This window comes from Ammodytes marinus, assembly GCF_949987685.1.
Source record: "Ammodytes marinus genome assembly, chromosome: 9".
NCBI classification, from domain to species: Eukaryota; Metazoa; Chordata; class Actinopteri; order Uranoscopiformes; family Ammodytidae; genus Ammodytes; species Ammodytes marinus.
In genome coordinates, this window is record NC_137213.1 from 14,745,700 (window position 1) to 14,758,328 (window position 12,629).

Here is a 12,629-nt window from a genome sequence, read left to right on the forward strand (position 1 = left end):
GAGGATATATCAACACACTTTAACTTCTAGTGGAGCGTGCCCAAACTTGAACTAAAAAACTTGAAAATCTGAAACATGATATGATACTTGACAGAAAACGAAAAGGGTGATTGTGGCGATACCAGCCTCACATAAACAACTAGCTACCCATTCAGTCCCTCCTTTTAGCCGTTCAAGGCTCCACTTCCTCAGCCAGCGACCCCCCAACCCAAAAAGCAAAAACCCTGCTACAACGTTTTCAAGAATTTGTTATTGTGAGCTATCACAGAATTCTCAGCAACTCAGGTTTTCTTCCAGGAACTACGATCCACTGAGCTTGTGCGAACACACACACACACACACACACACACACACACACACACACACACACACACACACACACACACACACACACACACACACACACACACACACACACACACACACACTGTGTGTGCATTCTAGCCCCCGCACATTACTTGGCAACACACTAAGTAAGTGACCCACACATTAGGAATACAGCAGAGAGGCCTCATTGGTGGGGGGCGGACAGGCGGGATTCCTTCCTCTGTGTTGTCCACCAATCAGTGGAGGCTGAGTGATAAACACGGTTGTAACAGGATCCCTGCAGCACATTGTGTTCCCTCTCCACAGAGTAAAAGAAAAAAAAACACTAGCTCTCCACTTCCTGCAAACCGTTAATCTTCTTGTTTATTCTAGTCTGAATTTACGGGAAGTTAACATCTTCTTCAGGCATAAATATCATACTGGCGTCTCTCCACTCTGTGTGTTAACATGGAGGCTAAACAACAAAAGGATCAAATAAGCACGTTGACCAGGGGAGTGAGTCATAGGGGCTGGGGACACAACTTCAGACGTACAAACTGTCCTTGTCTCTACACAGAATGGGGCCAGCGGGCTGCCAAGTAAACTGCCCTCCTCTCTCCTCTGAGCAGGCATGCATCCTGGAAAAGTACTATAAGCAACACAATGTACCAAACTTTGTTATTTTTCGTGCAGCAATTGAAACAGAAACCTCACATAGACAATTACAGAACTAGTAGGCACTTATTCACTTCAGTGCCTTATTACATTAGAAAAAACAAGATGATATTAAATTAAATTAAATGTAGATAAAGAATTTAGATTTAAAAAAAGATACAACTTTGAGGAAAATGTTTAAATCCGTCACAAACACACAAACACACACACACACATATTGAACACAAGCCATCTTGATAACCTCCTAACCTCCGCCCCACCTCTATCCTTTCACTAACAGAGTCTTTTGAATCTGGTTAAGTAAGAGAGAAACGGAGGGTAGGGCAAGAGTGTTTCCGGTTCGAGGGCGGCGTTTGTTTACCAGGCGCAGAAGCAGCATGGCAAGGAGCAAGTGTTAGATTACAGCTGATGCTCATTTAGTGTCTCAGCTGACCAGGGCTCTCCTCCCCCTAACCACAGAGTGCCCCATCGGGACGCTCTACTCACAACAACCAATACATTTCTTTTATTGCTCAGCAAAGGACAAAAACAACGAGCCAGGGGAGGGCCAGGCAACTAAAGTTCAAACTTCACTGGATATGCCTTCAAATAGAACATTCACTGATTCATTAACTACAACAAGACCACTCGAGTAAACCTCTGAGTCATTTCAATAACACAGGATGCTTTGAACAGCTCGCACGGGAAGTGTTTAACCAAGAGTTGACTATGGATTCACATTTGTAGAAAGTGGGTACTGTTATGGAAATTAATATTGTGTGAATGTGTGTGTGTGTGTGTGTATATATATATATATGAATTTCCATAACAGTACATTACTGGATTCAAATATGCACCTGTTTTACAGTTCTTATTATCAAAATAAAACTATTATTGATTATTGGACATTTTTAAAGCTGCACTATATCAATATATGTATCAACAATGGAAATATTCATCAACAATGGAAAAAACTCATTTAAATGTCGTCACTCATCGTCATAAACTACAGCTCTACTAAATGCTATAGTGTCTGTCAGGCTGTCAGTGCTTTGGTTTACAGCTGGTTTGGTTCACTGTCATCGCTCTTGTCCAGTCAGCATCATTACAACTCACAATGCAGCAGCTATTGGCAGCCAGACATTTTTGTTAAACAACCTGTACCCTACACCAAATAAAAAACACAGGTAGTGATTAGCTGGTGAACTCAGTGGAGCTTTGGCGTCAGATATTTCCTTCAGGAGTTGGTGGAGACCAAATTAGAGCTTAAAACTGAAGTGCGTAACTTTTTCATATACAGTAAATGAATGTCCCCTATATTCGAACCATTGCCACACAAAAGCAGCATTGACGTCCAGTGGAAGTATTCCGGTGTCATTGCAAGAGCTCAGGCACACAGGAAGTGATGCGTTTTACGGAAGAACAAAAGCAGTGTTCCAGTTGGAGATAAAGAGCAATGCCGTAACAGACGAAAGCATGGCTGAAAACCCCAAGAAGCATCAACAACATGTTTCAGTTGTTGATTCTACTGCTTAAAAAAACCTGGTGATCTAGCAAAAAGACTTAAATACAAAACAGGAGGGTACGTGATCATCAAATTATTTGATTATCCATTTTTGTCTATAAAATGTCAGAAAATAATTTCTACAATTTTCCACAGTTCAATGTCTTGGTTTGTCAAATAAATGTAAAATATCCAAAGATATTTAGTTCATTGTCCCCTAAGACAAAGAAAAGTCTAAGAATCTCACTTTTGAGAAGCTGGAACCAAAACAAAAGAGTACTTCACATATCCATAACTTAGGAGCGTAGGAGAGGAAAGAGTTATTCCAAAAGAAAGGTGGATTCCCGCACACTGTCTTACTTGCAAAGACATTTATTCGGTGGCAACTGGCAACGTTTCGGTGCTATGCCTTCATCAGGCAAACGGAGAGGCTGGAACCAGCCATTTTTGGGTATATTTTCTTAAATAATGACTCCAATGATTATTTTTCATTAAATATTGAAACAAAGTACAAGCTCCACTTTCAGATAAAGTAACTGAGGCTAAAACTAATATGACCCCAAAAACACTACTGTACATGTGGTAAAATGCTGAGATGAGAAAGGCCTGACATTTAACATTTATCACACCCATATTGAATATACTTGTGGTTTTCTTTAGACGCATTGAGGTAATAAAATCTGCTGAAAACCTGTTCCACCCACTGGAGCACAAGTGGGCAGCAATTCAACTCTGGCTTGCCGGTGCACGATATTCATGTTGTCTTTCCAGAGAATTGGCTGAGTATCGCTCACAGAGGGGCTGGATCCAATTAGAAATGTTTGTGTCCTTTGTCAAACAATGCCATATGGCTGGAGACAGGGTGAGCACTTTGTGGGGCCTGTTTGCGCTCTGAAAAGCAGCTAGACCACTGAGACACAATGTGGCACCAAGAGAAGCCTGCAAGGACCCGAGACCAACATCATTTTTTTTAACAAATGGAGTTATTTATATTGTGGGAGAAACGCATAAACAGCAGATAAAATGTGATTAATTCTAATTATTTAAGTCTCTTCTGGGATCAAGTGAAAAAACAAAAGGCCTCAATGGGATAACAATTATCAGCTAGTCCAACAGTACCTGGTGTTGCCTTTTGCTGCAGGAGGAGGAGCTGAGGGAACTCTGGGCTTGAGCAGAGACACAGGAGAGCAGTCGGGCACAGGGATGGAGTAAACCCTCTGGACCGTCACCTCTACATCCTGCCCCACAGAGCCTGCCTGACCCAGCCCCTCAATGGCTTCCAATAGAGAGAGGCAATGTCTGGAGAAAAAACCTGAACCTCCAATCCTGCAAAGAGCGTCAGAGGCAGCAACCTGAAGGGGAGAAAGAGAGGATGATGACACCTTACTCGTTCAATGTAACCTTCTAGGCAAAAATCCCTGTTTCAGCTTCAACAATATGACAACTACTTTCAAGTTCTGAGCTGTTGGTGAGCCTCTCAGTATAAACATTTAGATGTACAAATGAGAATTTTATGGTTTTTTTTACACTGAGCATGCCTTTAAAGCAATACGCTTCATTGAAAACACAGAGGGTCAGCTTAGCTTTGTTTCTATGGCATGTACATATCATAATTTATTTATTTTCTTATTATTATTATTATTCTTCCGGACAATTACACATAATACATAATTTTCTCATTGCATATTCATACATATTACTTTGTGTTATTGTCCGAAGGGAAGCAGGAGAAGCCAAAGGCTTATCGGGTCCCGCCCCCACTAAAATATAATACAGCTGCTTATAATATAAGTCTATAATAGCTCATCAATTTCCAAAAGCCAAAGGGGACATTTCCAAATGACTGGTATTGTCAGACCAACAGTCCTAAATCCAAGCTCTACATCGTAACATAAGCCCACATACGGACGCATTACTAATTTCACTAACATGGCATCACACAGTCATGAAGTTTGTTGTCAACAGTACCATACTTACCATAGTCACCTTTCTTATTTTTACAGGGCATCATAAATCTGCTTTAAAACGTGGACAATGTTGATGAAGTTTCAGATTTAGGAAATGAAGTGGTGGGTCAGGCCCTACAGCAGAGACTGAATTCACCTGGTACTGACTGACGTGGGTTGAACCCTATTTATTATGCACTGTGTTAGAAAAAAGTGTGAATTGAAACCAATGAATCCTGTAGCAAAACGTGTTGTTCACACAGTTGAACCTATGGATATGAATTTAAGAGGAGCAAATTATGAAGAGTAAATTCATATAACTTTTATGAGGACTACTGACACAAGCTCCCTTATTTTTGGTAATTCAGTTTTGTTGTAAATTTTTTGCACAAAAACAAATTAACATGAGTAAAGCTTTATGGCCAGTAGCCAAACTACCAATTACCATACTGTAGCTGTCAACACCAGCTGTTTTTAATGGCAATTGACTGAACTGATGGCATTTCTCTGTGTTACCTACTGATTTTGCACTAAAAAGGAACAAGGGACTTGTATTCACAGCGCAGTACATTTTGAATCTGAGAGTTTAATGTATTGCACTTGATTCGAATTATATCAAATCATACACACCTGTTTAGCGTCCTCTGTGGTTCTGCATACCTCCAGCAGTCCAAAGGTTTTACACAGAGTATACGGACTGCACCTTTCTGCCGACAGCAGGCCTCCAGGGGTGGAATTGTTGGCTGGTTGGGAGGCAGAGTTGACTTTCTGGCTGAAGTGTGTGTTGAGGATAATATCAGAGCCGAATCCTTCTACAGAGAGACTTTGCCTGCCAAGAGGAGTTAAGGAGTTTTAGATTTCGGGGATACAGGAGTTGCTGCAGTGCCATTTATTGCATTGGGCACCTTGACTGCACTTTCTTGTTGCATGCTGCAAAATAACTGATATTTGGGACCTTTAGTTCACAATGATATCAGACATATTTAAAATGGTGTTGGGCAATTATAAACCCTAACTTACATTACACTACAGCACTACACTATATGGAATAGATTATTGCACAAACCTAAGGGGGCGAGAGCTCTGTTGGAATGTCAAACTGAGATAAGGTGAAAACCACCTCCACAGGTCTGTGTTCACTGGGTGCTTCTCAGCACAGAGCATGAGTTCAAATATGTAAAGCCTCCTCCAAGGTCTGTGATAATACACGATGGAGGCATTTATCCTCCTTTGCTGGTGGTAAAAGATACATTTACGACATAATCGAGGTTCTTAAAAGGCTTAACCTCACAGCGCTTCACAGCTTGATTAAAACGCTTTCCAAATGTGACATCAACTGTTGAAAAACAATTCAACGCCCGTCACAATCAAGATAGGCCAACAGTATGCTGATGAAAACACCAAATCAAATGCAAAGACTACATATGCGTGTCCTGAAGTGCTCTTGTGCTAGAGTTTTTTTTTTCATTCTCCCCTGCTACGATTCCACTCATCTGTGTGCCAAGAAGGAGATGCTTAACTTCTCCTTTAAGTCCGAGGAAAAAAGAAGCACTCCTGGTCGAGTGCTTCAGTTCAAAAGGATAAATGGCACACACCTGAGTTATGCCGAGCCTGAGAAAAAAAAAGAACTTGGAAAACGACCAGGTAATTATATATGGCACGTTGTTTCTGGTAAATTTGAGTTACGACCTAATTTTTTCCAAGTCACAAGAATAATAGTGTGAACCAAATAGACTCGGTGCCTAGAACCGCAGTACATGTCACAGCTTGTCTCAGACCTGTTTTGAATATTGAAAGCAGAGAAATCAAAGACACAGATAAAGTGGGAAAAAATAACATTTGTTTTGAATGAAGACGGGAAGGAAGAAAGGAAAAAAAGAAACCAAATAATTATTTCCAATCAGTTGCCAGTTTTAGGTTTGAAAACAAAATGAAGTCTAACGCAATATTTGCAAAGTTTAAAAAGTTCCATTTTTGTGGCATTTATTTAATGCTATGGTCATGTTGACAGCTTTAGTTTGTTGTTCTATTGAAATCTTTTGCATAATACAGGGGCCTTTCTAGTAGCCAGTCTGTTAAATTGTGAATAGTTTCATTTTACAAACCCAACATGTGCATTATTAATAATAATTAGCTATTGAAATGATTATATATTCACAAGAACATATTCTAGATAAGATATTAAAAATGTATAGCACACCAAGTAAAAACAGGTTGGACACAATTACCCAAACACCGGTACTACACCCTGATAGTAGTTGCATCAACACCTGGGATACGAAGATTATAGTGTCATCTTTACAAAGGCAGTATTTATTGCAGGGTTATTATCCTTGATTGCTTTTAATTGCACATAACGCTCTTGGCACAGTTACTCTACTATGCTTGATCAGACACTTGGCATGACTCAACCATTAGTCAATGAACCACACACAAAGCTGTAAATCTGACAGTCAATAATCTCAGGTACACCGGATATCAAGTTGACCTACCTAATTAATATATCTTAAAACATGATCAATTTAGATTGATCTTATTTTTCTATTTTTATTGGCTTTTTATATCTTCATTTTAATTTTTCTTCACTTAAACAAATTCCTTGTACAGATCTATTAATAAAGTCTGATTAAGTTTATGCCATTGCTAGGGGCGAATCTGGATAAGTACTTTTTGTAGTTAATACAAATAAAAAAAAAGGCTGCGATGTGTACTTAAGCAAATGGTATGGTATTTTCTTAGCGTGGTATTGCTACTTTCACTCAAGTAAGCAACGCAAAAATACTTCCTCCACTGCTGTAAATACTGACATCGCTCACCTATGAAACTCATGCGATGATTAAGCCTGGATAGTGTGCGTTTATCAGTCCATGCATCTGAGCAGAGATCCGTAATCAACATGAGCCATAGAGGAATGGAAGCAGAGCAGAACGTACTGTACACCGAAACAGGTTCAACGACCGTACAGGAAGTGTGACCCCATTGTCAACAGGTGTGAGTGGGCAGCTGTCATCATCAGACAGGTAGCCGGGTTAAGGAGTGGCCCGGTGCTGTTGGCGTCACAGCTCGTAAGTGAATAAACCCTGCAGGTATTTCCGCCCGGCCCACTCACGGGCGAGGCGTGGGAGGTGGGAGGAGCCAACCTACTCAATGCAGGAACTATGTGGGAGGCTAACCCCCTCCGGTGTCACACAGGAAACTGATAAGAGGAATTTTAGCAGACGCACGGATGCTTTAAATTCCGTGTTTTTCCACCTTTGCCTGTCCTGTAGGTATACAACTTGGATAAATTCGAACCTCTTAATGAGAAAATTCAGCTTGACTTTTTTTTGGTTATGATTTTTTTGTTTTATTGATTTATTTAGCGTTAGAATACTAGTTTTTACATGTGGAACAAAATGTTTTAACTGCTGAAAGTAATTAACACAAACAAAGATGATTTAAGGATGCCCTTTCAGGTGAAATATCATTCTTTGAAAGACTAATTGGTCATGTGTTCGCTTTACTGTGGGCTCTTCTCAGTCTTGGGATTTCAGGAATAGCATTACAACAGGGAAGGAGAGGTGCTAAAGCAAGAGATACTCTCAAACCGCCATGTGTTTTCAATCTCACTCCCTGCTCCCAAATGCTCCAGAAAATAATCCTACACTGTTTTTTCCCCGGCTTGCTGGAAATGACCTAACTACTGCCAGGAAGAGGAATGTGAAGCATTCCCTGGAGCTGTTTGTGACGTCAGAGCGCTGAGGAGGCCCCTGCACTTCCGCCAGCTTGGATATTTCCAGAGCACACTCAACCCAAAACTCCCAACAGCTGGAGTCAACTGCCGCCTCGCTCCAACTCCAAAACAATCCCCAAAACACACACACACACGGCCCCACCTCCCACCTCCGAGCCCCTCTGCCCTGTGTGTGAAGGACCTCACATCTGGGCCGCTTACTATGGTGAGCAGAGAACAGTACATTTTAACATGTAAAACCACAACTACTTTCATCTAATTGTTATATAAACATGCATTATTCTCTCTTTCGGTTTGCCTCCTCAGCATTATTTTCTAAGATCCTGTTCCTCTTTGTCCTGCACACAGTGGGTCAGTCTTGTGATGAGTAACAATGCCCTTTGTCTGATTTTTGATCCCCTGCAAAGAGACAAGTGACTTCAAAATAAAGAAAAGAAGACATTTGTTTTGTACTCACTTTTTTTCACAGAAATGTTTAACCCTTCCCATTGCCAGTGCTATTTCAGATATTGGTAACGTGTTCTAAGACGAAATATTTTTTTTCTTATTTAACTTGAAACTATCTTTCGATTCATTGATTGGCAAAAATAATAATAAGCAAATTACTAAAAAAAAAAGTCTCCTGTTTTTGGTTTCAGCTTTTCCATTGGGAGGGATCAATCAAATCAAGACAAATGTGATTTACATTTAAATATCCCCTCCAGTCACATTGTATGACATACTCTGCTTTGGATAACAAGTTGTGCCTTATTTGGTTCTTTGGTTCTGAGTGAAATAATTATTCCAGTGAGAAACCTATTACTTACTTCTCATGCACAGTGAAGGTCAAACATTCAGGTGAGGTAAAAATAATAATGAAAACATGATTTTGAGTGGAGGGGTGACTATGAAGGAAAGTAATTTGTAGCATCCTCTCACCATGGCGGGTATATGTGAATTATATCTCCGCGTGCAGCAATCAACTGGGCTGCAGTCTCTCTGTTGAATAACACCAGCATACGAGCTCTATCCCCAGAGCCGGGGTTAGTGTGCTGGTGGCCCTCTGCGGGGGGCTGGTGCTGCTCACAGTGGGCCAGTTGCATGCTGGACTCCTCCTGAACCTCCAGCACCTCCAGCACCAGAACGCCAGGCCTGTCCACTGGAGAACAAAACAACAACAACACAGATGTTGAGCGTGCGTCGTTTCACTGTGCGTGCTTTTGTGTGTGTACTCAACTGCCACTCTCACAGAACCTGCTCTCTATGGGACTCGTTATGTATTATGAGAGTAATTCACTTTAAGCATCAGAACAATTTGCACTACCGTACTGTAAAGCTGTTACTTCTGACTCAGGCCGAGTTAGATATGATATAAAACGGAGTGAATCCAACTGGGTGAAGGTGCAAATGTTTGGAACCTTGCCACGTTGCTGAGTGTGCTTTTCTCCTGAGCAAAAAAGTCAGCAGATAATTAAGTAGAGCAATCACAATGCTCTGAAAACTATCATTCGAAAGGAGATAAGAGAGGTACCCTACGGCATGTAAATTAGTGTGTGTAAAGCTGATTCCACAGAAATGTAAAAACTGCAGTGTGACAGCACACCAACGACGCCATTCAGTGTCTATGTACGTCAGCAAACATTGAAAGTGGCCAGGAGGAGGGGATTTTCAATATGACGAGTGTAAATCATATCAAAGGGATCACTGGAGAGTTGTTAAGTTTTTACATGCATTTGTCCAAACACGTAAGTTAGATGCTTCTCTTGTGCTCTGTACATTTTGGTCCCAGATTACAAAATCATCAGAATAACCACCACGAGCAGCAGGCCAAAGTCCCTCTTGACCTATAATGATCTGATTAAGTGGTAATGAGAGCATTATGTCAGGAAATAATTCAAATCTGATTCAGTCCCACCAAAGTTACTACAACAAAGATAAACAGCAACATGTATCTGGTAACAGTGATGTTATAGTTAGGAATGTACATGGCACCAGGACACATATTAATGAATGAATTGCACAAAATTACATGTTTTCATGTTTGAAATAATTCTGATGAGACATTTGAGTTCAATGGTGTGAAAGCTCGGCATAAACAGAAGTGCAAAAACTTAAAAATGTAACTAACTAAGCCATTAAATGACCCCAAATTTAAAGTTAGATCAGGTGCGAGTTTTCTTTTTTTCCACAGTCAACTGTCACCTTTAAACCACTGCTTGTGTCCTATTATAAGGAAATACTTAAGACAGAATACAAGGGGCTTTGTAAGCCACGGAAAGGAAAAAAAGAAACAAGCAGTTTCCTGTCACCTACATATCGAGTTCACATTTCAGAGTAGGGTTGATCAAACTTACAGCCAGCACTGCCTCGCGGGGCCTCTACGACAATCATATACATAAAGCAAATCACGCCCGCTTAGAGGCTGGCTTCATCCCACACACAAATCAAAGTTCAATGTTAAACGTGAACGGCGGCGATGCAGAACGGTCAATGTGTGCCACGTCTTGAGAGTGATCAATGTGTAGGCACAGTAGGTTTTGGGTGAATCACCTGTTGTTGCCGATGTGTCAGAGACGGACTGGTGCCTCCAGAAGCTGATGGCTGACCTCTGTCTGCACTGGAGTCGATTCAGCCTCTCAGCGAGGCCCCCCCTGTGCAACAAACAAACACACACACAAACACACTTATTGAACACAAGTCATCTTGATAACCTCCTAACCTCTGCCCCACCTCCATCCTTTCACTAGCAGAGTCATTAACACACACACACACACACACACACACACACACACACACGTGCAATACATGATGTTACTTGATAAACTCACACAGAATGAACACAATCATGTGTAGAATTGGTTTATGTCAAAGAAAAAAAAAATCTGATGTTTATACTTTTTTTTCTTTCAAGCCGTCGCAGACTACAGATAGCCATCTGTCAGATTTGGGGGGCTTGGAGATGACAATGACATTTAGCACCCACATCACGGCACCAGGTGTCCCTTTCATCATCAGTTTTGCCATGGAAACATTGCCGCCCCAAAGTTTGACTGTCATCTGGCAGCTAGCAATAGGTTTTGTTTCTTTATTTGTGCTTATTATGAAGTAATACACCAACACATATGATAAAAACTATATTGTGAGCTTTCATATCTTTTCACCTTACAAAGTGCATCAGGTATCAGCTACATGTTGAGAAATATATTTTTTTATAAAATTCAGTGTTTATGTTCTAAAAAGGAAGAAGAAAAAAATTAGTTGGTGCATATCAAATGGGAGTTTAAAAACATTCACCTTTGAAATTTCCTTTTCTTTTTTGCGGAGTCCTCAGGAGTCTTGGCCTGCCCCTCCAATGGTTTCTGAGGCGTCTGCAGCATCGCCTGAGCAGACCTGACCCAGTCACTGAGTGACCTTTTGCTGCCATCACCAGCTTGGAGAGGAAAGCTCTCAGAGTCTAGTCTTCCCAAGGCCGGTGTGTCTCCACTATTCTCGCCACCAGACACATAGCCCGAGATCTCGAGCTCTTCCGTCTAGGGATAAATTCATAATGATTGTTTTATTTCAAAAGAAAATATTTGAAAGAATTTTTAAATCTCACTTTTTATTGAATTTTTTTTTTATTAAATAAAAAAAATGTTTAGTGTTAAATCGCAGCTAAAACACAAATATATATGAGTGATAATATACATTTAAAATGGTTTCAGCCAGGAAGTTAAGAGTCATCCAATAAAAAACTCCACCATTCTTTAATCCTACAGTAGGACATGCAACACTGACATACAGTCATGCTGATTAACTCACAAGATGCACTAAGCAAATCTTTTTCTGCTGTATCACTGCTTCTACACCTGGGGATATCAGTTCTCATGGAAAAATCCACAAGAAACCTGAGTTCCTGTCATGTGCAGACAAGACCAACATACCAGGCTCTGTCAGCCAACGAGTGCTCTTATTTGAATCAACTTGACCCTGCTAGGCGCAGTGCCAGTAGACGTCACACTCTAACCAGCTACAGAGAATAAGGAACATTATGTTCCTGGCCCCGGCTCAACATTTTTTTCACCCGGCACTGAAAGCATTGTAAGTAAACAGCTCCGCGCTCATGTTTTCCTGAACAAACAATAGTGAAAAAGATTTTTATAGGCTTGCCCCGTTGACACAGCCCTGATCTAGCAAAGCACTGATGTGGCGGAGGTTGTCGACCCTTTGAGCGGCTGATGTGTAGCGAGCAAACACAAACGAGTGGCCTTGAAACACAAAGTCGCCCTCACAGCTCCGCCTGTCCACTCTCAGCGCTAGTGCAATAACACAGAGATCTGGCAGGAACATGCAGAGTGAGTCAGCCTCCCATTCATCTGGAGCATTAAACTGGGACTTGGACTGGTATCTTCTCCTCTGCATCCTGTACGATCCGGTTTGATTTACAATTGGCAGTGTATCAGCACGCTTCCCAGCCAGCAAAGAATTTAAACTAGGCTATACAAATTTGCTGTTCCACTTAAAGCTA

At 41.0% G+C, this 12,629-nt stretch overlaps 1 protein-coding gene across 2 annotated transcripts in view; it reads right to left on the minus strand.

Moving 5' to 3' along the window:
* spidr (scaffold protein involved in DNA repair) overlaps positions 1 to 12,629 on the minus strand; it is a 35,730-nt gene that overhangs the window by 15,518 nt on the left and 7,583 nt on the right. For both annotated transcript variants that reach the window (XM_080034838.1, XM_080034837.1), the window contains exons 6-10: positions 11,417 to 11,652; positions 10,673 to 10,773; positions 9,062 to 9,281; positions 5,041 to 5,239; positions 3,584 to 3,816 (exon numbers count right to left, since the gene is read on the minus strand). In XM_080034838.1, the coding sequence (XP_079890964.1) occupies positions 3,584 to 3,816; positions 5,041 to 5,239; positions 9,062 to 9,281; positions 10,673 to 10,773; positions 11,417 to 11,652 (989 nt within the window). The remainder of the gene's footprint in view (positions 1 to 3,583; positions 3,817 to 5,040; positions 5,240 to 9,061; positions 9,282 to 10,672; positions 10,774 to 11,416; positions 11,653 to 12,629) is intronic.